The sequence below is a fragment of the Staurois parvus genome, unplaced genomic scaffold (assembly GCF_062004578.1).
Source record: "Staurois parvus isolate SC_StPar_1 unplaced genomic scaffold, SC_StPar_1.0 ptg000187l, whole genome shotgun sequence".
NCBI lineage: Eukaryota > Metazoa > Chordata > Amphibia > Anura > Ranidae > Staurois > Staurois parvus.
This window is the reverse complement of record NW_028317983.1, coordinates 7,483,697-7,510,505: the sequence shown is the minus strand read 5'-3', so window position 1 is coordinate 7,510,505 and position 26,809 is coordinate 7,483,697. Positions and strand designations below refer to the sequence as shown.

Here is a 26,809-nt window from a genome sequence, read left to right as displayed (position 1 = left end):
AAGAACTGTAAATTGAGACCAGTTCCAGATGAAGACTAGTTGGGTATTGCACCTGACTACCCTCTCCCCTTATTTGGTCCAGGGGATGTAGGAGTACTCACTCTGTTTTTCTGTGCTAGCTTGGTGGGTTGGTTGCTGCCTTCAGGCTGGGGTTCAGCCTTTAGCTGTGCTGGTTCTTTCCCTGCTTCACAGGCCATCTTCCCAAGGAGACGATGGAACAGAGGATGTCCTCCCTTCCAGAATCCTGCCTACAGGTAGGCCCCAAACTCCAATTCCTCTCTGTCCATTTTCCACCCAACACTCACTGACTCTGTTGCACAGGCTCTGCCACTTTTAAGGGTTGCTTTGGTCACCATGCCCAGCCTCCTGCCAGGGGATTGGCCAATCTCCCTCAGACATGCAGATCTGAGCCTCCTCCCCTCCTCTATCCCTCCTCCAGGGAGCTCCCAAGTTCCTAAAGAGGTGGGAGGGCTACAGAAGCTCTGACCTTCAGAAGTTCCCTAACCTGTCCTGAGGTGAACTCCTGACTCACTCACAGGCTGACTGATCCCAGGCTTCTACTCAGCCTAAAAAGAAAAAAAAACAACCCCAGCCTATCTGGCTAACCTGGAGGTTGTTACAGTAATATTACAATTCCACTTACCCCAGCACTTTCAATTTACAACTGCCAATGCTGCTGGCTCTTGTTTTCTAAATGCTGCTTCCCTGAACTTCCAGTCTCCACAGGAAAAAGTGGAGAGTGCACTCTGGAGACAGCCTGTTAGCTTGGAGAAGAGAGGAGGAGGAGGGAGGATGAGTGGAGTGCCTTGCCATCCTAGGGTACAGGGTTGTGTGTTTCTATTGATGCACACAGTATAGGGAGACACAACTCTAGTCCTTGCATGCACGGGTTGCTCCATAGGATGCTGCAATAGAAAGGAGCCACCCTGAAACAGGAAACCCGGGATAGTGGTCATGACACCAACTTAAACTGGAACACAGGCAAGGATTAAAAGTAAAATAAGCAGCGTACTCAGTAAATGATTAAATCAGCTGCTGTAAGTGGTTAAAGCGGAGTTCCACTCACTCTGTAAAAAAATAAAAGTCAGCAGATACAAAAACTGTAGCTGCTGACTTTTAAAAAACAGCCACTTACCTGTCCCACAATCCCGCGTGGCATCTTCAGTGTGGGCACCCGGCTGTGACAGCTTTTGGCTTCACAGCCGGGTGCCCACTACGCATGCGTGAGTAGCGCTGCGCATCCTCAATGGCCTTGTCATCTTCTGGGACCTATCACGTGTCCCACAAGACTTTGGGGTGGGAGGGTAGGAGGACAACTTCCGTTTCCGATTGCCTAGGCGATCGCAACGGAAGTGGGAGCGGGTACCTGTCAAATTCTGATACCTGTTCCCCCCCCCCACTCCCCAAAGGTGCCAATTCTTAATAGGGAGCGGGGGACCAATCTTTAACGTGGAACTTCCCCTTTTGGAACTCCGCTTTAAGAAAATGAGAGTTTAATATCACTCTAAAGATAACCAAGCTACTAGCTACTACTAGAGGCACACCCCCTATGATTATGTGCAATAGCACGAAACGCGTCAGAAAGGAGCTGCAACATCGTGACATCACACCGCTGGCACCACGTGGGTCCCGGCAGCCATCTTGGATTCTTACACATGGTCAGTGAATTTGTTCTTTGTATCTGCAATTTTTGGAATAAATGCTTCCCATTAAGCAGTATCATGCTATGGCCTCCCTTTTTTTGGGCTCTTTGTGAGCTTTAACAACCCACAGATCTGCATTAGAAGGACGGCAGAGGTATTGCTGACAGCAGAGGAAGCAGTGAGGGAACTCCACACCAGACCACACATACCCTTAAAGGGACCTCAAGCTGACCTACTGAGAGTGCATATCGCTAAATGTGTGATTTGATTGCGCATCTGGTGAGTGCGCAATTCTTATATTACCGGGCACATCACTATACCATTGGATAGATGCTATTGATCACCAGGAATTGAAGATCATCACTGGATCTTCCATTTATCGCTTTATGGACATTTAACCATTATTATTGGCACTTTATTTAGCACCAGTGGTCACTTTTTAGTGACAAAGTTTACGTCATCACTTAATCCCTTTCTGGTTTATTATTCAAGTACCACCTTGTTGCACACCACTAGTCACTTTATATATTTTCTTGGATATTTTCATATGTTTTATTTATTCATTTAATCATTGCATTTGACACTTTTCATTGTGTGTAATATATATCTAGCGCTGCACCCAATTTTAGATTCAGGCTACCAGCATTTTCAGGAGTAAGCAGCAATGAAAGTCCCATTTCTTTTGGGCTCAGCCTTTTGAGCGAGACTCTCAAAATAGCGATTCATATATCAGTTTTTGGTGGAGTGGCCCTATAAGTCAGTTCTTGTTTGTTGACAAAGCCGCTTATGACAAAGGAGACTTGTTACACTTTGTAGCACTAGATCATCGAGAACCCTTCAAGATGTTATGTCCTGCAATCATAAGACTTCTAAAGACAAGCCGGTTTATTCAATGAGGGAAAATCATTTTAGTTTAAGCGGTTAATGTGAAATACCTCATGAGCCAATCAGAACTCATTTATCACTGCAAGACTGCAGGAAACTATAATCTGATTGGCTGCTATGTAGCACACTGCTCACAAGTAGTAACCATCTGCAGTTTTGTCTGTTAGGAATAAATACATAAGAATATTCATGATGTCAAATTAGAAAACAAAATAAAAAAGAAAATTGCCAAAGTAACATGCAGTATAAATCTGGAAAATAAATGGGCTGATTCAACATTGTATTAACATTATTCACAAAATATACATTTTATGTTTAGCTAGCCAATAAACGAATAGCATTGTGTACCACATACAGTGAACCGATCACACTGGGGTTTAATTACAACTGGATGCTGCATTAAGGATAAATCCCAATTGAATTTTTTGGTTTAAATCAACTTTATACATTTCAGATGCATTAAAACAAAAGTCTTACAGCTTGATTTCTTTGGAAAGCAGCCACAACCTGAGTAGAAAAGCTTTTCGCCTGCCAGCAGCTGCAGAATAAGACCCTAGCTCAGTATACTGTATGGAAAGAGTCATCTCTCTATAGAGGATTGGCACGCACCCTGCTGAATCAGAGTTAGAGCCCTCCGGTCAGCAAAGGTCTGACTCAGCGGGGGGGGAATGTATGTCCACCGGACCTCCGCAGAGAGACCTCTGCTTCCACATAAAGAACAAGAGTCCTTCTCTATAGCATGATGGTAGAGGACAGTCTTTTCAATTCAGGCTGATTTTTTTTTAATAGGAACACCAACCTTGCATTCCTTTTATTTTAATGTACTGTAATGTATATACAGTAGCTTTGAAAGCGCCTCCAAATACCCTAGATGGTTTTCATGCTTTGTAAATCTGGTTTACAATAAAATATTAAAGAAGGAAGCCATTATAAACAGAAAGAAATAGAAGACTAGGGATTTAAAGTGCTACTCCAACCACAGCTTTTATTTTAAAGAGAAACTCCACTTTTGTTGAAAAGCAAACAATTTTTCCTCTGGGCGATCAATGTACATTGCAGGGATTTTTACACACGTTGTAGCAGATTCCAACCTTTTGTTGCTCTGTAGAAATAGCTCTTTGCTTCACCCGACTGATCACAACCTCATTCTGAATGGAAAGAGTGGGGGGGGTCTGGTTCATTATAGTCAGCTGATACACTTTCTGTGTTCTAATGAGGAATGTTTCAGGGATTGTATCTTACATTTCTATTACAGGGGATGCCTAGAATCTGAATTGTATCTTAGTGTAGACTTCTAGGAAAATCAGTGAGCCAATTATACAAGCAGAAAATGACATTTTTGGAGGTGTTCTGATGGTGTACGGAACACCTCAAGGTTGTCAGATTGCATTGCATTTTACAGAAAATTACAGTGGCTGCAGATTAAAGAGGAAAAGTAATTTTTATGAACATTAAATACAGTATGGCTGTAGCAATTGTTCATGCTATGTTATATTTTTTTTTATTTGCTATTTTTTTTCTCACTAAAGAAAGGGTGTCAAACTGGCAGCCCTCCAGCTGTTGCCAAACTACAAGTCCCATGAGGCATTGCAAGGCTGACAATTACAAGCTTGACTGCCAAAGGCAGAGGCATCATGGAACTTGTAGTTTGGCAACAGCTGGAGGGCCAACAGTTTGACACTCCTGCACTAAAGTGTAATTACCCTTTAAATAGCATGGGGAGAGTTAGAACCTCCATCAAGATTTATTGGGAAGATTTCATTTCCTGTTACAGACATTATAATCACCAGTGGAGACCCAAACAGGAATACAAATCTGACAAAGAATGCAACCCTTCTCTACTCTTCTGAAAAAGCTCCAATCTGCATGCTTTTAAAGAGAACCAGTCAGGTCAGAAATGGGGGACCAACTACTTCTGATCTGCTTTGAGGATACAAGTTATCCATATCCTAAGTAAGTTCATCGATGAGTTCCATAAAATGGAAATATTATAACGCGTTTCGGCTGTGACAGTCTTCCTCATAGTGCTATGAGGAAGGCTGTCACAGTTGAAATGCATTCGCCTGACACAAGTTGTGTTTTAGAATGTAACCAATAAAAATTTGAATCATATGGATCTCACAGAGTAGCTTGAAGTTTGAACTTGCTTGGACTTTGTCATTTAAATGTGGAGACTCTCCAGCCAGAGCACCGGGTCTCAGCCATGAGAAGTTGAATCTGCAGTTGAGGCAGTTGAGTCTGGGAATTGTTTGTTTCCTTATCCATATCTTTGGTCTACTAAGCATGTCACCTATCCAAAACAAGTATGCAGCCAGTGAAGTGTCAGGACACCCAATGAGCATATACTTGATCTCGGATAGTCACTCACCAGGTAATGAAGCAAGGGTAACAATGAAGCCAACACCTTCAACAAGTCAACAATGGTGGCTCCCATCATTATATCCAGGTTCCTTTTAAGGGTTCTTGCACACAGACACTAAGCATGAATCTCATTGTGATTTCCCTTGCCCTGGGAGCTGCATTTGCCGTTCTTTTGTAAACACGAATGCTTTCTTAAATGCTAAAAATGTATTCATACAAAGGAAAACCATCAGATGCACATGTATAGGCAAACGTTCATGCAAAGAAAGATCAGTCACACACAAGAGCACAGTCACATACAGCCAGTCTCTTGAATGGTGGGCTGTACAAGGCATATATGTCTCTCTGGGTGCAGGAAAGAGCCAGAAAAGGCGTTGTCTAATATAGTCCATGTGTAAGAACCCTAAATAAGTCCTTTGACATAAAAAAACCCTCAAACAGGGGGGTAGTTGGGCATACGGCTCTCAAAAGCAGGGTGTGGTTTGGTTCCATTGTGGGTGTGACTGGTAACATCTGAGTAGGGTTCAGGTGGATCAGGCTTGGCTTGAGCTTTCTCTAACTTTGCTGTTTGTTTGCCGGTCCTCACTAGCACCATACAGTGATAACTGAACCCCAGTGTTTCACAGGAATTTCTCAAAAAACATATACATATGATTACAAATTTTTACCACACCTGAAATACAAACTGTAATGAAGAGCAGGAACACAATCACAACCAACAATAAATAAGCCTGTTCATAAAAAAAAAAAAACAATAGAAAAAAATAAATAGTAGGTCAAGTCTTTCACTGACAATATCATTTTTTATGACAGAAAATACAATTGCATACAACTTAGAGGCCAACTTCACACAATACTGATAATTCTTTTTTTTTGCCCAGACACTGGTGGGTCCAATACGATATCTTTCAAAAATTCAATTGGTGAGATGTTTTGTGTTCTGTAAGAATGGATGTTACTTTTCTGCCACCAAATGTGTATTCTTTTCTAAATTACAGAGACTCTGAGCCAGATAAATTATTGTTAGTGTGCCAAATTTTTGCCAAACTAAAAAGTTTTTTATTTGGTTGTGCCAAATTATAGTTCAATTTGAAAGGTTTATAATGAAAGATATGACTAGTGTGGTAATTGTATAAAAAAAAACCCTAGTTTAACTCTTCGCACAAACATTCTTATAACTTGTGCCAAATAAATAATGGTCCAAAAATTAGTGTAGCCCTGGGCTGGTTAAATTTAGTGTTATGGCTGAGCTGTAGCCATCTGAGCTGCAATCTATCTTTTAGGTCTCATCAGGTTCCCTCTAAACCAGGCGGTTGATTACTCCTGCCTGCTGTTGGAAGAATGTTCCAGGAATAGAGTGGGAGGATAATCACTGAAGTTACTAATGTTTATTGGCACCTAGCCAATCCATGGAAGGCTGACCTAGAAGGCATGGCTGTTGAGAAGATACATTTTTGGGAGAAGCTCATCAGAGTCTTTCTCCTCTGGGGCTTCCTCCTGAGAGGAAACGTGTGCTCCTCAGCAGGTCCATATTCTGGGGGCCTGAGAAAAGTTACCTGTTGAAACTGGGCTGGGGAGGGAAACCTCCTCTGAAGAGTGTTGCAACGGAGCTCGGAAGATGCTACCCCTGGACATTGTGAGCAGGACATTTTGCCTGTAACTCCGGGTATTTAAGTACTCATTGAGGGTCAGATGCCATGAGGTGCTACTCAAGGACTGTGACTGCTCTCATAGGCTGTTTCTCTCTCCATTAGTATATTTTTAAAGCTGCTATCAGGGGGCCTACTACTACTACTACTACTAGGATTTTTCATGTGCCTGGGTATCCTACACCCTAAACCCTCCTCCCTGCATTTTTGGCTGAGACCTGCAATAAACCTTTAAAAGACCTCCAAACTGGAGCGTGAGTTTGTTGGTGCACTAATGGGACTGGAAACAGGGCAGGCAGCCTCTGAAGACGTAAGGGGGACCCAGAATATTTCCAGAGGCTTCTTTAGGGGTCATCACTACATGAATTTGTCAATATTTGGAGTAGTGGAGGTTTGCAGTAGGGTACCAACAGAATGATGGCACAAGACAATTACCCATTGTAGTTTGCACCAAATAAACGATATGCACTGCAACAAAATCGTTTATTTGACATGTGATGTGTCAAAATAAGATGTTATGAGTGACAATTTGCATTCCTCAACAACTGTCAATCTTAGTTTATCTGGGCCTCCATCAACGGAATGTGACACCATCACTTGGCTTTGTACTGCCTGCAGCAGTTTTGCAGGAATGGGAATCCTGGTGGATTATCTCACTTCTAAGTGATTAGCACATCACTCATCTTGCCAGCAACCACTGAGCTATCAGTTTTGGGTGAAGTTGGCCTTTAAATCTACAATGAGCCTGATTTATAAAACCAACAAAAAGAAAACAGTTTATCACATTCAAAAAATTAGTTTCAGGCTAAAAAAGACTAACACCTCATTGGCTGCTATGTGCAACACAGCTTTTTTCCTCTGCATTGGATTGTAATAAAAAAAAGAGGACTTATAACTGCAAATACCAAAGGTGAATGAAGATGAAGAGTCATAGCTTATATACATGCTTATCATACTTCAGAAACAAATTGTCCTACATCTCAATCTGCTAATCGAATAGATTTCATCTGCACACCAGATAAAGTGGAAAGAGAAACTGGATATTTTTTCTAAGGATTTTTACCTTGACTCTGCCCCAGACTGGAGAAGAAAACCGTGACCGCTAATAGCGACAGAACGATCATGGTGTGTACGTTGTGTTGTCCCTTCATTTTGCCCAATGGTTTTCAGTTAGCTCTTCTGCAATTATAAAAATAACATTTCTTGCATTAGAAAAAATTAATTCACTTATAAAAGCGACAGGAAGAATGACTTTTATTACTATTAAAGTGTATGTGGCAATTTAAATCCCGGAATGCCCATGGTGTAGCACCAGGGGTGGACTGACCATTTGAAAACTCGGGCACTGCCCGAGGGCCCAGGGTCAGTAGGGGGCCCCATGAGATGCCCCTGGTACCTTTTTCATAGGCTTTTTTGAGTCTGGGCAAGGACACAGGGGCCCCATGATCCCATATTGCCCGGGGGCCCCATGAGTTGTCAGTCCGCCCCTGTGTAGCACTATGTTGGTGAGTCACATAGCGTTTCTCTCTCAAGCGTGTTCTGGCACATTCTAACTTGCACTTGCCTAGGTCACAGACCAGTTGATTCTTTACGGAGTAGCAGAAGAAATAACAGGTGTGTGCATTGCGTAGTTAGTATAAAATGAGTGACAGGAATCTGGAGCAGTGGAGTAACATCAAATTTTGCATGAAAATTGGGAAAAGTACGTGTGAAACTTCAGCTCTGTTACAACAGGCTTATGGTGACATTCCATGAAGAAATCAAGTGTTGAATGGCATAGGCAGTTAAAGGAGGGGCAGGATGATGTCCACGATGACACAAGAAATGAGCAACCAAAAACGCAGAACAGATGCAAATGTGGAAAATGAAAAGGTTCCGAAAATCGGAGGAAAAGACAGGCCTGAAAAGTGGATTCTCCACCACGACAATGCTCCTGCATATGGTGTTCATGAGTTCCTGGCCCAGAAATCCATTTTGAAACTTGACCAAATACCTAATTTTACTGACTTAGCACCCTGTGACTTTTGGCTGTTTCCAAAATTAAAAAATGCTTCAACAGGACACAGATTTCATGGCATTCCGGACATCCAGAATGCCTCAACAAAAATACTACACGGCATTCCGGAAAACGAAATTCAGAAATGTTTTCAGCAGTGGCAAAGTCCTCTAGAAAAGAGTGTTGCTTCACAAGCGGACTTCTTTGAGGGTGACAATAGCCGCTAGTACTGTATATAGGTAAGCAAACAGTTTTTACACTACAGAGGATGGGGAGCACTAGAATACAGTCCCAGGCTGGTATTAAAATGATAAGGGGACCAATAAATAATATATGAGTCCATACATGTAAATAGGCATTTGCAGTTATATGATCCCGCACTGTTCTATAGTAGGAGGCCCAAGGATGGGGATAGTCTGCGGGTGGATGTGGGTCTTGAAAGTGAAGGCGGCCAGCTGTCAGAGCTTGACGTGACTCTAGTACACATATAGAGAGAGAGAGAACACAGTGGTGCCAATATGAGTGTAGATTGTCTTAAAACCAGGCAAATTTAATAAATAAAACACTCACACGTGTGGAGTAAAAACAGGCATGTCTTAGTAAGTGGGTTTGTGCGGTCTGGTGGTTGTATCCTATGCAATCCTCTTCCTCGTCCCCACCACTCTGGTGGATTCCAGGGCTTGGGGGGTAGCAGAGAGGTGCAGGGAAGCTCTTGGTAGTGACGTCACCCGGGACCGGAACGCCACATATGGCAATCATTGGCCTGAGGAAGGAGCACGCATACATCGAATGTGCGCCATACGTGGAGTTCCAGCCCTGGGTGACATAATTACCAAAAGCCTCCCTGCGCCTCTCTGCTACCCCCCAATTACTGAAATCCACCAGAGCACCGGGGACGAGGAAGAGGATCACATAGGATACAATCACCAGACCGGACAAACCCAATTACTAAGACATGCCTGTTTTTACTCCACACGTGTGAGTGTTTTATTTATTAAATTTGCCTGGTTTTAAGACAATCTACACTGTCGCCGCTGTGTTCTCTCTCTCTCAAACAGTTTTTACAGTCTATTCTGGGAATTAAATTGTCACACCTCATAAGCAAACCCTAAAAAATCAAGTTCTCAAATTTGGTTCGCCACTCATCAGCAACACACCACACACCTGTATCTACTTGCCTCCTGATTTGTGGAGTGCTTTGTGATGATGTCACTAGCAACTGTAGGGCTCAGCTGCAGGGAGTTGAAGGAGAGATGCTTTGTGCCAGTGGTGGCTGCCTACCATGAGGACAAGGGAGCGGAGAGGGACTGGGTCCAAGGGGGTTTCTGGCTGGTTGTCTGGGAATAGCACATGGCGCAAACTCTGTACCTGGTGGAAGTGTGGATCCTGCCAAAATCAGTAAGTGACAGAGTGCTCTTCTGTGCCACCTTGCCATATGCTGTACCTGCACTGTGCCCCCACCCCTAGCATATCCTGCACTCAGGGTCACCAACAGAAGTACACAGCTAGCCCTCCTGTATCCTGCTACCCACCAGAACTCCCTACATAAACTGTATGTACCCTGTAGCACAGCACACTGCGGCACTGATGAAGATTGTCCCCTAGGGGCCACCAACCCACTAGCTCTCAACTAGCAGAGCCAAGGGTTCCATGGTGATGGGAGCTACGTCTGCAGTCTTGCATGGTCTGGGGGTTGCTGTGCTTTTCTTGGTGTGTGCTGGGTATATGGTAAGTGATGGGTAGAGGGACTGAGGGGGTACCATGCTGGGTACACAGTTTTAGAATGGGGGGATCTGGAAGACTGGTAGAGGTGGGCACAGCCTGCAGTATGCCAGGAATATATGGATTACTGGGAGACCAAGGGCACCTCGACCCTTGCACTTTGTACATTACACACACCTGACCCTTGCACTCTATACATTACACACACTTGACCCCTGCACTTTATACATTACAAACACCTGACACCTGCACTTTATACATTATACACACTTGACCCCTGCACTTTATACATTATACACACTTGACCCCTGCACTTTATACATTGCACACACCTGGCCCCTGCACTTTATACATTACACACACTTGACCCCTGCACTTTATACATTGCACACACTTGACCCCTGCACTTTATACATTGCACACACCTGGCCCCTGCACTTTATACATTACACACACTTGACCCCTGCACTTTATACATTGCACACACCTGGCCCCTGCACTTTATACATTACACACACTTGACCCCTGCACTTTATACATTGCACACACCTGACCCCTACACTTTATACATTACACACACCTGACTCCTGCACTTTATACATTGCACACACCTGACCCCTGCACTTTATACATTACACACACCTGACTCCTGCACTTTATACATTGCACACACCTGACCCCTGCACTTTTTACATTACACACACCTGACTCCTGCACTTTATACATTGCACACACCTGACCCCTGCACTTTATACATTACACACACCTGACCCCTGCACTTTGGACACAGGCTAAGGTTTTATTCCCCTCCTGGTGTTAGTGGTAGCACAACTTTGCCATACTCATAATTTGTACCAGCATGCACAGAGCACAATCTCATTCTTTTCAGTAACCAGGGTAAGGGGGGCTGTACAGGGTACCAAGGTTTCTAACGGCTCTACCGGTGCACACACACTCCATTGAGATGTACTGCATGTGTTTTTTTTATTTTGTCCTGACACACACTTTAGTATTATAATTACAGAAAGTTTAGAGTTTGAGTGATACCCAATATTAAGTATCTTAGAGATGCAAGCTTGTATCACACTTGGTGTTCCTGGACAGATCACATTTGCATGCAGACTGTCCTGGGTAAATCCCAAGTGTGTAGCTGAGCATCCACGATTAAAAGAACTGAAGCCAGTCAGGCTGTTGGGAAGAAAGGGCATGATGATAGATTTCCATCAGCCAGGTAACGAGGTGGACTCTGACTTCCAGTATCTTCTAATTCACATTATGAGAAGCTCACAGTGTGCAGTGAAATTAGACATTTCAGTAAGGAAAGAAGCCTGTACAACTGTGCAAGACTGGAGGTCAGCCTTAAGCACCCCCTACAATCTCAAGCTGCTGCTCCAGGATTCACCATTTATTAATGTGCACCTTTTGGTAACTTTACAACTTTGAATAAACATATTCCATCAGTTCATCAACCCAGTGACATCACCACTGTGCTGTACATTGCCTGTGCAAACAGCAGAGCTGTAGGAGGGGCCCAGCAGCTCCACCCACTGCAGGCTGCCTGTAGAAAACTATAGGAGGGGGCGGAGACAAGACCAGTCACCCAACACAAGGAGAGACCAACAGTAACCGGTCTTTATTACAGGAATCTCCTGCAAAGATTTCACACTGCCCAGATCTGGAAGAAATACACATAGCACACCAGGATTTCAGAATACACATGTATCTTGAATATAGACACTTTTTGCTTTATCCCAGAGTTTCGCTCTAATTAATTCTGATAGTCCACTGTTATGCCAACGTGTGAAAAAGTTATGAGATCAGAAGATTAGCTCACAGCCATGAAGAATACAATTTAATTTGGCAAAACCTGCAGTGAACATTGAGAAAATACAGACACAAGCTATGATCTTGATACCTCAGGCAAATAGTAGCAAGCCAAAACACCTTCCTGCCACGTGTTAAAGCTTCATATCAGGCTTAGGAGTGCGTATTGATTGCATAACCAGTGACAGACACACATTCATTTGGATTCTTTTTTTTTAATTAATTTACATATTCTTTTCGCTAGAGCTATAAAATGTTGAATAAGTAAATCCAAACTCATGTAATTGATGTACAGAAACAAATACATACAGTACCTATCTAAAGAAGTGAGAGATCAGAGCACATTTACCATAGGAGGAAAGTGTTGGCTGCCATTGTTCACCTACTAAAAATGCTTTTGCCCTAGCTTTTATGCAGACTGGCTTCATTACATTTTTTACTTTCAATGTTTTTATTGGAATTTAATATAAAGCTATCCAGATACAAAGTTTGCAAACTCAACATTAGCCCATCAGAACAATATAACGGCATGCCAAAATAACTCAAAACAACACTGTAGTGATACAAAAGTAACAGATGGGATCACTAGATGGGATCACTACGATCCAAATTAGGCCCCCACCCACGCCAGGGGACTTCATCCACATTGCTAGGTTATACAGCAATCAACAACATAGTTACAAGAAGAAAGAGATAAAAGAGAAGAATGAAGGAAGGAAGAGAAGAGAGAGGGGAAAGGGAGGGGTAGAGGATCCTAGGGACTGTAGAGCCAGTCTACATTGTACCCAAAACAGTACAAGCTTAAAGGTTGATGCACATATAATGCTCCCATGGGCCCCAAACTTTTTAAAAGTGGTTATAGGAGTCCTGAATAACATTCACAAGTTTCTAATGGGACATAGTCCATGACTTTTTTTGCCGTACTTGAAGGACTGAGGTCTTCTTCCATGATCTAGTGATAGTTAGTTTAGCCACCAGCTTCATTACATTTTTAAAGCGACCCTTCTCTTGGTGTTTTTAAAGTGACCCTTTTCCTTACCCCATTTAGGGTAATGAAAGAGGGTCCTTTCCTAATAGCATGTACTAACTTTTTCTTTGCTTCACAGAAAGCTAACCAACTTCTCAATGCTTACTTTGGATTATGAATTCCTTCCCTCGTTCCATATGATAGCACTGAACTAATTCTGAGGCACCAACACCATCACATGGGAGAATAGGAGTGATTTACATGCTCATCGAGCAGTGAAGAGGTAAAGAAAAGGGTGAGTACATGCCACTTTGGAGGGAAGGGGGAGAGGGGGGAGACCCCCATCCTTTGCCCTGCATGTCACCTGACCAGAACACTTACACTGTACAGCCAATAGTATTCCAACTCTGCTTTAAATTATTGAGTTCTGGTAAAGGGTACTCTTAATGCTACATCATACATAGAAATATTTTATACTATGGTGGTAACAGCTTGGGGAAGGTCCTTTCTGTTCCAGCATAACTGTGCACAAAGCTAAGTCCATAAAGATTTGACCAGTTTGATGTGGAAGAACTCGAGTGTCCTGCACAGAGCCCTGACCTCAACCCTGCTGAACACCCTGGAGATGAATTGGGACGTTGATTGTGAACCAGATCTTGGAACTTGTCCAACCTAAATATCTGACCTCACAAATTCTCTTTCATCTGAATGGGCACAAATTCCCACAGACACTCTCCAAAATCTTGTGAAAAGCCTTCCCATGAAGAGTAGAGTCTACACTCTCAAAGTGTGGTGGTGAATGACTCCACAGCCCATGGCTTTGGAATGGGATGACCAACAAAATCATACAAAATATTTGTAGTTAAAAATGTGTTTTCATCTTGTCAGGCTTCTTTTAAAGTAGTTCTGCATTGAGAGAAATATAGGCATTGTCATTCTGTCCTCATTCTGAGAATGCTAATTGTCTGCAGTAAGTTAAGATAAGACTTGCTAGTGTCAAGCCTTTGGAAGTCCCTTACATGGAACAAGTATGCAGGTTGGGAAAGTTGACAATGCTCACCTGAAGGCCTCATGCACACATGCTTATAAAAATAAGTAGCACTTTTTCTGCCAGAATTTGGTAGAAAAAACTCTAATGTTACAATATGTATGCACATTTATGCCCATATGTACTCACGTTTACGCGCATATGGTGTTTGATCATAAATGCATTCTACTGGCTAGAATATTATTGTATTCTGCCCAATGGAATATATGTATGTGCCTATGAATGCATTTATGTGCATTTAGATGCATTTATGCACATTTGTGTGTTTTGTTCTGCTGAAAAACTCCTCTTAGAACCTGCCTTTGGTTTTTTTCTGTCTGTAAACTCTTCTCTTCATATGCTCCTATAAATGCCCATGTGTGGTTGACCACACAGGCTAACATAGAGGTAAACACCTGTACAAACTGTGTTTTTTTAAGCTCCATGTGCATGAGGCTGCATACTTGTTCCAGATCCATGGCTCTCAGATTTAGATTACTGAAGCAAAAGGCTAAATCTGGCCATACCTGTTTAGGTTTCTTTCGTTCAGCCTGTGGGCTGAATGAAAGAAACCTAAGAGATTCTTCCATCCACACTAAGAGCATGAACTTATGACTTTCCCCCCTGCTGGGCAACTGTATTCTGACAGCCATCTTTCAACATTGACTGCATCTGACTGGACAATTTTCCATCAGGTTATTTCCACAAAAATTGTTGAACAATTGACTTTTGTCAAACAAAGCAGTGCCAGCAGGGCCATACGCTTCTCGAAGTTTTGGCTGGACTGGACAAAACTCGAGAAGTGTATGGCTTGATAAAGTATAACAGCCAGGGAACTAATATTTTTAGGATAGGTAGGAAAAGGCAGCCTTTATGCTTCCCTGGTGACAGTCGGGGCGACAGTCTTGTTGCCTAATAATCTATCTGCAGGTGGCCACTATTAGTTTGAAGATGTGTCACCATCTGATTTCACAGAAAGCCCCCAACGACTGCGGAAATGATCTTGTCAGTAGGCCCAAGGGCAGCAACAATTATGGCTAATGACATGTGGAATGTGAAGCATTTGATTAATATGCACCCAGGAACCTGCACTCAATTTATTAGAAGCTATATAGTGGGACTCCAGTCTTGGAGGTCTGCCTTTCATTATTATCTTCATCAGTTAATTTGTGGCTAGCTTCACAAAACATATTTAAAAAAAAAAACCAGAAGTTCACTTAGAATATCTGAGTGTGTACCTAGCCATTAAAAGCCATCTAATATCTATAGTTTGGTACATGTCTGAACTCTGGAATAGTGTCTGATGGGATTGGAGATATGGGCCAAGCTTTGTCTTTTAGCCTGAAGTCAATTCAGCCTAATAGAATGTAACGCGTGTAAAAAAAGAAGAGCAGATGGAAAATATTTCAACAATTTGTATGTGAACTCTCCTGTACTTTCACGTCCTCTATCCCTGTATTATATACATTATATTTGGAGAGCCCAATAGGATTTGGTGAGGAAGGTATGACATGGGTGACAGTTTTTAATTCATCTAGTCTCTGTCACCCACATGCTAAAAAGTGCAGCACCCAAATAGTTTTACTGCCAGGTATGGTTTTTTTCCATAGTTACATTTGTCTAGCTGGATGAATATAATTATCCATATTCCATACCTCACTGATCCCTGTGGAAGCGAAGAAACATTATAATAGCTGCTGCTAATACAAGGGGTCCTTACTGTCTTCCAGATTGAGTCCTGACCCGCTGCATATTAACCACAGGGGGTCACCTCTTTGGCTCAGCATTGCCACCATACAGAGAATGCCTGCTAAACTTTCTTTGATTGGCCGATGTGGACACCATGAGGTCAACGCCCTTTGTGTACTATGCAGCAGGGCAGCCACTTGGCATGGGCTCCAAAAGATTCTCTGCTTTCACAGGGATTGGCCAGGGATGGAATATGTATACTTACATTGGCTCAAGCTGGACCAATGTAACTGTGCTATAAAAACTATACCTGAAATGAAGCTTTAGAATAGCTAAGGGACATGTCATAAGCACAATTTTGCTACTAGCAACACAAAACCAGTAGTAGAATCACCAAATAGAGACTTAAGTAGTGTTTAGAGGGCAGTTTCTCCTAACAGTAGTAGTGTTAGTGTTGGTTGAGTACAGTCCAAGGTCCCACAGCTGACCAAGGGGACAATTTTGGGCATTTGCTTGCACACATCAGTGTGCAACTATCGGTACCCAGTGCAGAGTCCAGCACACAATCTCAGGGACCAGCTTAAAGTCACTACTCACAAGACTCAGGACAGCTGCCTCCCTCAAGCTTCCTCCGGACACATCCCAGTGAGTGAGATGGCACCTCTCAGGACTGGATCACATGTGGTGTTAAGCGGCAGTAAGCTCTAAGGAAAGTCCATTTGAGCCTTGGATCCTAGCTCTCCCTGTAGCCTCTTCAAGCAGTTGTTCAGTCCATAGACTGTTGTACAGTAGCAGCTCTTACACCTCTAGAACCCTACTTGGGAGGAGGTACCATGGTCTCCTGTGTCCCACACTATTTTACTACACCCTGTTCTTCTGGAAACTTCCCCATCAGGGATTGGCTAGTACCCAAAAAATATTCAGGGCGGAGAGATTTAAATTATCCATACTATGGTCTAGAAACTTCTGAAAGCAATCAAACCCTCAGCTTTTGAGACCCTGAACAGGTCAGACTAAACAATTACTGCTTCCTTGATTTCAAAAGGAGCCAAAGCTAAATTTGCCTAGCCAAATATGCTAGAAGGGTGCTACAGGTGAAATTAAAATAAAGCAGCTCTTGCCACAATACTCCCCTCCTCTCAAGTCTTGTTCACAGCAATAATTCATTTTCCTTACTGGATGTCCTTAGTCTTCTCAGCCCCAGCATCATTCAACCATGGAGACTGAAGATATCGTGTGAGTGCAGGGCATACCCGCCCCTGAGGGGATGTCACTTTGGCTCCCTGTATAATAATGTGTAGAGTGATGCTCATGTCATTACTTCAGCACTGCTCTCTACATAATTGAGAACTTCCTGAACTGGGAAGAGGCGAAGAGGAAGAAGACCCCATGACCAACCATAAGACTTCTGAAGAAAATAAATATATACGTATTAATGTAGAGCCCACTAGGTGGGGCTAGTGTAAGGTAAATTAATTTTTGGCTCATGGTAGTAAGTGAGCCTGAATTTACTGTGGGTTCAATGTGAGGTCAGGCTAAGTGACTCAGCAGTTTGAGACTCTGTCATCTCCACCTGGTTCTGGAGGCCAATGGAAGCTTCCAGAAGCCTGTGGGCAGAAGGGTGGAGACCTCAATCTGCATATTCATGGAAGTCTGACCAATCCCAGGCCAAGAGGCCCTGGTAGTGTGGCAGATCAGCCCATAAATGTGAGAGAGCCATGCTAGCAGGGGTCAGAGAATCTGGAGTCGGGTGGAAGATGAATTGAGGAAGGAGCTGGTGTGGAGCCTGGGAGGGAGCCCCAGAGAAAGGGGATCTACCTACAGACTGGGATCTTGAAAGAGGGATCTCCACTGTTCTACAGTCTACAGGAAAGGACAACCTGTCAGCAGGGGAAGAAGCTAGCCCAAAGTAGTCAGAAAGGGTTTTTCTGTTCTCTTTTTGGAGAGTTAGCCAACCTCTCTTGTGTACCTCCTCAGACCCCAAATGAAATCTCCTCTTCACCCAGATGCCTGAGGTAATCACTGGCCACGAGGTCCTAGATGCTGCCACCTTCATTGAAAGCAGTCCCAGATGGGGGCTAGTCAGGTTTCCCACCCAAATGCTCTTTCCCCTTATCTGGCCCAGGGAGTGTGGGGTTACTCACTCAGTCTCTCCTGCAAGCTTGTGGGTTGGTGGCTGCCTTCAGGCCTTATGCTGGGCTGGCTCCTTTCCTGCTTCCCAGGCTGTCCTCTCTCAGGGGATGGTGAGACTGAGAGATCCTCCCTTCCAGTTCCTCTGTCTGTAGGTAGGCCCCTCTCCTGGACCCCATCCCAGGCTCCACACTCCATCCTGCACAGTCCATCTTCCACCAGAACTCTTCTGCTGCTCAGCAGGCTAGGCCACTCTTAAGGGTTTTCCTAACCCCTTGTCAAGCCTCCCCCTTGGGGATTGGCCAGGATCCTTTGAGAGTGCAGACCAGCCACTCCTCACACCCACCCACTGAATTCTAGAGACTCCTTCAAGTCTCTACACCAGGGGGATGCTCCATTGAGCTGGTCTGCAGAGCCTCTCAACCATGACCATAATTTGACCCCTTCTGACTATTCCTCCAGGCTGCTACTCCACCTTTAACTAAAAAATAATCATCTAGCTCCCCCTAGCTACCTAGGAGAGTGTTACACTAGCAATAACGCCAGCATAACTGGTGGAGATTTAACCTAAACAGATTATTATAGCAAAGTCTCTTCCTGAGTTAATTTAAAATTCAATTTAAAAGTCCTGATGAAGAGTTAGTTGTTCTGGCCTCCGGAACGTGATGGATGTGTTATTATTAACTATTAAAGCAGGACCCGACAAATCCAAGGCACCAGGTCGCTATTGATGACTAGAAATTGCGTCCTGGCTTTTGCGTTCACACGCTGCATCCCACTGACTTCAATGCAAAAATGCCTCCCATTGACTCTATCACTTGCGGGTCTAGAATGCACCGCTACAAACTCGCACCAAACCCTTTTCATAATGGCACTCAAAAGACAATGCGTGTGGATCACTTCTCTGTGAACCACCTCAACAGGAACACATAATATCTGGCCTGTCATGCGAATCTGTGCGTTTGAAAACCCATATAGAATCACATATGTGTGAACCAGGGTGGCTCCATTCACACCTAGGAATTTTGGGATAGTGGCAGAATCGCTGTGATCACAAAATGCAGGTTCAGATGACATTATTTTCAATGGCACCTAAAACATGGTGTGGTTTTGCTGTGACAGTTATGCAGCAAGTCCTTGCATCAGGATCGGACAACCCACACTACACAAAAAATCTGGATCCAAAATTTTTTTAGCTGGCTCCTAGATTCAAATTTGTCAACCCCTGGCTTAAAGGATTAGTTCACCTTTTCCCAAAGACTGTGTATGTAGGAAGGGGCAAACTGTACAGCTTTAACTAAGGTAAATGATTCCCTATAGGAGAAATCCATTTACATACCTCCCCGAAGCCTGGCTGGAAACTCCCAGAGATGGCATCATCCCAACCTGCCTTGTTGCTAAGACGTTGCTAAGACACTCTCAGGCAGTTCAAACCCCCTCACATGCACTCTCTCTCCCATCTGTAGTTCTCTATCTCCTCCATCACAGCATTGCTGAACTCACAGCTACTGCGACATGGCAGATTGGGCGCATGCAAGGAGGTTTGAATTGTCTGGGAGTGTCTTAGCATCATTTATCAAGGGAGAATAGGATGAAGCCATCTCTGGGAGTTTTCTGGCCAGGCTTTGGGGATTATGTATATCATCTACACCTAAAGCATTTCAGAGTTTGCTCCTGTGATGGTGGTGGTGTGTAATAATTGCTGCAAGTGGCTTAGCAACGGCCTAGCAACAAGGCAGGAAGGTATGATTCCACCTCTAGCAGCTTTTCGGACAGGCTTTGGGAGGTGTATATATTGCCTACCGCTACAGCAAGGACATTATTCAGCTTTAGTCAAAGCTGCACAGTTTGTTTCATCTACCGGCACCCCTTACCTGCATCGGCAGGTTTTTGGTAGAGGTTAATTAACCCTTTAACCAATAACTCACTTTGTTATAATGGGATAAAGGCACAGGGAGGGATTCTGTCCACATTATCCTATGATGGTCATCATGGTCTACCGTTACACAGGCTATCCCCCCTTCAGTCTATTATGAATGTTGCTGCTAGACTCATACACCTTACCAACCGATCAGCGACTGCTGCCCCTCTCTGCCAATCCCTTCACTGGCTTCCACTAACCCAACGTATAAAATTCAAAATACTAACCACAGCTTACAAAGCCATCCACAACACTGCCCCAGCTACATCGCCAACCTCATCCGCAGATATCGCCCAAATCACCCACTCCGCTCCTCCCATGATATCCTCCTCTCTAGCTCCTTCATCACCTCCTCCCACGCTCGCCTCCAGGACTTCTCCAGAGCCTCTCCCATCCTCTGGAACTCCCTACCACAGCATGTCCGGTCAGCCCCCACCCTGTCTGCCTTTAGGCGATCTTTGAAAACTCTCTTCTTCAGAGAAGCCTACCCCACCTCCACCTAAGAACTGTACTTGAATCACCTCCGCCAGATCATCCCCCGCAGCGATCACCTTTTGTATCAGCTCCCCCTTCCTTTAGATTGTAAGCTCCACGAGCCAGGCCCTCCTATTCCTTCTGTACTGAAAGTATTGTAATTGTACTGTCTCCCTTATATTGTAAAGCACTGCACAAACTATTGGCGCTATATAAATTCTGTATAATAATAATGTTTCAATGTGCAGAATGGAAAAACACCAACGACAGATTATGCTGTAAAGTCAGTGCTTAGCAAACAAAGCCCAGCACAGTGCGTTCATCAAGTGAAGTCAGCATTCAGTAACGGCTCCTCTGGTTTGCAAGTATTACATTTGGCAGACTGGGTTTTTTTGCCTTCCTCTGGATCAACTGTGGGTATATGATTATAACATTTTTTTTCTATGGTTGAACTGGATGGACTTTTGTCTTTTTTCAGCCAGACTAACTATGTAACTATATATGAACACCACCAGTGTAGTAAGTTACAGGGACACTTTTATATCACTGGGAACCTTCTAGAAATTTTCAGTCTTCTATCTATGAAACAACAAAAGACCTTCAAGCAATATCCTTGCTTTAAATACTTAAAAACCCAACTTTGCAAAACTTGAAAGAGTATAAAATTCATTTATGTGTTACTGAAATTACCTTCAGTGGAAAACACACATCAGAATGATCAGTAAAAATATAGACAGCTGAAGTTATATTTTAGTCTGGACTATTTCTGTGATAGGTTAGCCCAGGGGTGGGCAAACTTTTTGACTTGAGGGCCGCAATGGGTTCATATATTGGACCCGGGGGCCGGACCAAGAGTAGATGAATGATGTGTATGTGTGAATTAATATAAATTAAATTAAAATTTGTAACATTTCATCCCCCATAGTACTATTCCCCCCCAAGTAGTAAGCCAAGTCCCCCCTGTGTCAATTTACTTACCTTTGCTCCGCGCGTTCCTCTCGCCGTGTTCCCGCGCCGTTCCGGTCTTCAGGGCGGACTGTGAGAGGAGCCTAGCTCCCCTCACGTTCGTCACGCTGCCCCGCCTACACACATCCTGACAGCCAATCACTGGCTATCAGGATGTGAGTGGCAGCGAGACTGGCCAATCATTGCATTTGAGCGCGCTGAATGATGCAAATGTTTGCCTGCCCTGGCTGTTTTTTTTTTGTATCACGTTCCGCGGGCCGGATTAAAATGTCCGCTGGGCCGTATACGGCCTGCGGGCTGTAGTTTGCCCATTGCTGGGTTAGCCTCTAGCCCCCATCTTCTGTCAAGTGTCCCTATTGGTTAGTGACACCACAAATCACATTAGAGGCAGCTGAAGTTATATGTAGCTCTTGACTGTTCTTGTATTGGTGAAACTTCACTTCCCCACTACTTTCCAAGCATCCCTATTGGTCAATGAGACCAGAAATCACAAAAAGGAATTCTGATGTTTGAAAGGTGGAGTGAAGCTCAATTTTTTTTTTTTTTATAGGAAAAATCAAGTTTGTGCATACCTTCAGCTGCCTATATCTCTGCACAGATGGATCAGGCTAGGGCCGAACACAATACTTTTCATGTAAAGTAACCTCTGCATGGTCAGTATACAGTTGTGGCCAAAATTATTCAACCCCCAATGCTGTAAAGGGGTTTAGGGACTATAGTGTACATTTGGAATTGTATTCAGAATCAAATCCTACAAGGACGTTGTAACTACCCAAATGCAACTAAAATGACATCAATTGTTTATGTAATACAGTAGTAAATGGTTCTTATGTGGTTTCTTCATTGCCACAATTATTCAACCCCTTAAAGACTACCACTCTGAAGAACAGAGGTTCATACAGGTGCTTTCCATCAGGTATTGAAAACACCTGTGGATGTCACCGAGCAGCAATCAAGCATAATAAGCACCAATTAGGCAGCTTTAAAATGACTGTGATACTCAGCTCCTTCTAGACATTTACTGGTGTGGTTACAAACATGGTGAAGGCAAGAGAATGGTCCAGGAAGACAAGAGAAGAGGTGATTTCTCTTCACAGGAAGGGCAATGGCTATAAGAAGATTGCAAAGATGTTAAACATACCAAGAGACACCTTAGGAAGCATCATTCGCAAATTCAAGGCAAAGGGCACTGTTGAAACGCTACCTGGTCGTGGCAGAAAGAAGATGCTGACTTCGACTGCTGTGCGCTACCTGAAGCGTAGAGTGGAGAGAAGTCCCCGTGTGACTGCTGAGGAACTGAGAAAAGATTTGTCAGATGTGGGTACAGAAGTTTCAGCCCAGACAATAAGACGCACACTGCGTAATGAAGGCCTCCGTGCCAGAACTCCCAGGCGTACCCCCTTGCTGTCTCCAAAGAATAAGAAGAGTCGACTGCAGTATGCCAAAAGCCATGTGGACAAACCACAAAAGTTGTGGGATAGTGTTCTGTGGACTGATGAAACAAAATTAGAACTGTTTGGGCCCATGGATCAACGCTATGTTTGGAGGAGGAAGAACAAGGCCTATGATGAAAAGAACACCTTGCCTACTGTGAAGCATGGTGGAGGGTCAATCATGCTTTGGGGCTGTTTTGCTTCTGCAGGTACAGGGAAGCTTCAGCGTGTGCAAGGTACCATGAATTCTCTTCAGTACCAGGAGATATTGGATGGAAACGTGATGCAGTCCGTCACACACCTGAGGCTTGGGAGACGTTGGACCTTTCAACAGGACAATGATCCCAAGCATACCTCCAAGTCCACTAGAGCATGGTTGCAGAGGAAAGGCTGGAACATTTTGGAGTGGCCATCGCAGTCACCAGACTTAAATCCGATTGAGAACCTCTGGTGGGACTTAAAGAAAGCAGTTGCAGTGCGCAAGCCTAAGAATGTGACTGAACTGGAGGCCTTTGCCCATGAAGAATGGGCGAAGATACCCGTAGATCGCTGCAAGACACTTGTGTCAAGCTATGCTTCACGTTTAAAAGCTGTTATAACTGTAAAAGGATGCTGTACTAAGTACTAAGATTGAATGTCACTTGGGGGTTGAATAAAACTGATAATGCTGTGAGCACAGAAAAGACATTTGTGGTTATTTCATTATAACTGTTATGTTATATTTGTCTGACCTACAAGTGCCTCTTTAATGTAAATGTAAGCAAGATGACTGAATGATCAAAAGCAATGTCAAACTGGCCAAAACACTCAATTTCAGTGGGGGTTGAATAATTTTGGCCACAACTGTACATCGCCCATGTGGGTTATGGGTCTACTGTCATACAAATGTCCCTGCCACAGTTCCCAAGAGCGAGTGCTAGCCTGACTTAACCCATACAGTGTCACTATTTATTATCAGTAATTGCCTGCAGGAATGTTAGTCAGGTAAGCATTTAATAATCTTGGCAGGACGGGGGAGGCGGAGACGGGGAGGTAAGAGTAATTACTGTCAGATTTGGGTTTGCAGTACTTAACTGATGTACTGATCATCTCTTTTGTTTTTATATCCAATAACGTCATTATTTATAGTCATTGGAGTGAGATGGATGGAGTGGGTCCTGAAGGCAGGTAGGTATTTAGGAAACATTCCAACAAGGATATATGAACCAAGGTAGTCAGGTTCTTAAAGAACAAGAAAAGGGAAGATAGAGCTCTTTATTAAGCTTTTTTTTATTTATGAGTCTTTAACCACTTAAGCTCCTGAATATTTTACCCCCTTCATGACAGGACATTTCTTCCATTTAGCACTGCGCTACTTTAACTGGTAATTGCACTGTCATGCAACGCTGTACAAAAACAAAATTTTTATAATTTTTTCCACACAAATAGAGCTTTCTTTTGGTGGTATTTGATCTCCACTTGGGTTTTTTTAGTGATATAAACAAAAAAAGACAGAAAATTAAAAAAAAAAAGTATATATATTTTTACTTTCTGCTACAAAGCATATCCAATAAAACATTTAAAAATAAAAAAAGTTAAATTTCTTCCGAAATTTTGGCCAAAATTTATTCTGTTACATGTCTTTGGTAAAGGAAAATACCAATAAGTGTTTCATCGATTGGTCTTCGGGAAAGTTATAGCACCTACAAAGTATGGCATATATACTGGGATTTTTTTTTATATACTTTTATATATTTTTTTTTTTATATGGCGGTGATCAGCAACTTATAATGGGATTGCGATAGTGCAGCAGGCAATCTGACTAACTGCCACTGACATCACCAGTGACATTAAAGTGGTTCTAACGGCTCAAGGTTTTTTACTTTCATGCATTTTATGCATGGAGGTAAAAAACCTTCTGTGTGCAGCACCCCCTCAATTCATACCTGAGCCCCCTCTGATCCAGCAACCTTCTCAACAGCCTCTGTTGTCTGGGGACTCTTACTACTCATTGGCTGAGACAGCAACGGGAGCCCATTGGCTCCCACTGCTATCAATCACAGCCAGTGAGCCAATGAGGAGAGAGCAGAGGGAGGGGCTGAGCCATGGTTCTATCCGTCTTATGGAAGCAAAGAGCAGCAGCTCGGAGACAAGCATGCAGAGGTGCCCCCAGGGCGAGTAGCTTTTCCTGGGGGCACTGCTTAAGAAGAAGGAGCCAGGAGCACCGGAGGGGACCGAAAAAAAAGAAGGGGACTGGGGCTGCTCTGTGCAAAATCAAAATCACAGAGCAGGTAAGCATACACGTTTGTTATTTTCGAAAAAAACAAACAAACAAACAAGCTTTAGTGTCACTTTAATTCAGTGATCAGTGATAATACTATACACTGTCACTGTACTAATGACACTGGCTGGGAAGGGGTTAACATCTAGGCCAAACAAGGATTTAAATGTGTGCCTAACAATGTGCAATATATGTAAAGTGTGCTGCTTTTTACTCATGATCTCTTAGTTTCTCATCCCTGCTTTGCATGGATGAGAAGCTCTCTCTGTACAGAGCTCTGTGTTGATTGTCAACACAGAGCTCTGGGCTGTGATTATACACAGCCGATCAGCAGGTCCTGGCCATGAATCATTGGCTGGGACTTGCTGACAGGCTCCCGCTGTATACAATTACAAACCCAGAAGCAGGAAGCGACATTCGGGTGCATAGCTTTACCTGTGCGGCCACCTGTCTTCAGTACATTGCGGGCAGGAGGTCTGCAAGTGGTTAAAGCTTGCCATATATTAGTACAATTCCATTCAAAAATGGTAATTTTGGGGGCGGTTGTTCAATTTTCATATTGTTAGTGGGGTCAAATCAATGGTTGTTTTCGACTGCAGCAATGGGAAAATTCAAAGGAGCAAGATTAAAAATATTTCTATAATGTCTAACAGTGCATGTGGTTTTCATTCAAGAAATTAAATTCATTCCAGAATCAAATGTTACAAGTAAACACAATTTTGATTCCCTCTTAAATGACATTTGTCAAGACTTTGTTGGCATTATCAAATGTACTGGTGAGCTTTTTATGTGACTGTCTGTATGGCCCACGTATGTCCTGCTTATGTTCTCCATCTTCATGCTGCACATGCTCACACTGACAATGGTGTCGCAGCACAATGGGAAATGGTACATTCAGTGCTATAAAACATACCTGATAGAAGATGAACTCCAGGCAAACAGCTACAGTTGTGTCCAAAATTATTCAACCCCCAATGCTGTAAAGGGGTTTAGGGACTATAGTGTACATTTGGAATTGTATTCAGAATCAAATCCTACAAGGACGTTGTAACTACCCAAATGCAACTAAAATGACATCAATTGTTTATGTAATACAGTAGTAAATGGTTCTTATGTGGTTTCTTCATTGCCACAATTATTCAACCCCTTAAAGACTACCACTCTGAAGAACAGAGGTTCATACAGGTGCTTTCCATCAGGTATTGAAAACACCTGTGGATGTCACCGAGCAGCAATCAAGCATAATAAGCACCAATTAGGCAGCTTTAAAATGACTGTGATACTCAGCTCCTTCTAGACATTTACTGGTGTGGTTACAAACATGGTGAAGGCAAGAGAATGGTCCAGGAAGACAAGAGAAGAGGTGATTTCTCTTCACAGGAAGGGCAATGGCTATAAGAAGATTGCAAAGATGTTAAACATACCAAGAGACACCTTAGGAAGCATCATTCGCAAATTCAAGGCAAAGGGCACTGTTGAAACGCTACCTGGTCGTGGCAGAAAGAAGATGCTGACTTCGACTGCTGTGCGCTACCTGAAGCGTAGAGTGGAGAGAAGTCCCCGTGTGACTGCTGAGGAACTGAGAAAAGATTTGTCAGATGTGGGTACAGAAGTTTCAGCCCAGACAATAAGACGCACACTGCGTAATGAAGGCCTCCGTGCCAGAACTCCCAGGCGTACCCCCTTGCTGTCTCCAAAGAATAAGAAGAGTCGACTGCAGTATGCCAAAAGCCATGTGGACAAACCACAAAAGTTGTGGGATAGTGTTCTGTGGACTGATGAAACAAAATTAGAACTGTTTGGGCCCATGGATCAACGCTATGTTTGGAGGAGGAAGAACAAGGCCTATGATGAAAAGAACA

General features: G+C 43.4%; 1 protein-coding gene across 3 annotated transcripts in view; it reads right to left on the bottom strand.

The window, feature by feature from the left end:
* The window catches only part of LOC149462058 (collagen alpha-1(XIV) chain-like), a 266,392-nt gene that overhangs the window by 214,420 nt on the left and 25,163 nt on the right, over positions 1-26,809 (bottom strand). For all 3 annotated transcript variants that reach the window (XM_089677540.1, XM_089677541.1, XM_089677542.1), the window contains exon 2: positions 7,602-7,717. In XM_089677540.1, coding sequence (XP_089533666.1) covers positions 7,602-7,689 — 88 coding nt within the window. In that variant the 5' untranslated portion in view covers positions 7,690-7,717. The remainder of the gene's footprint in view (positions 1-7,601; positions 7,718-26,809) is intronic.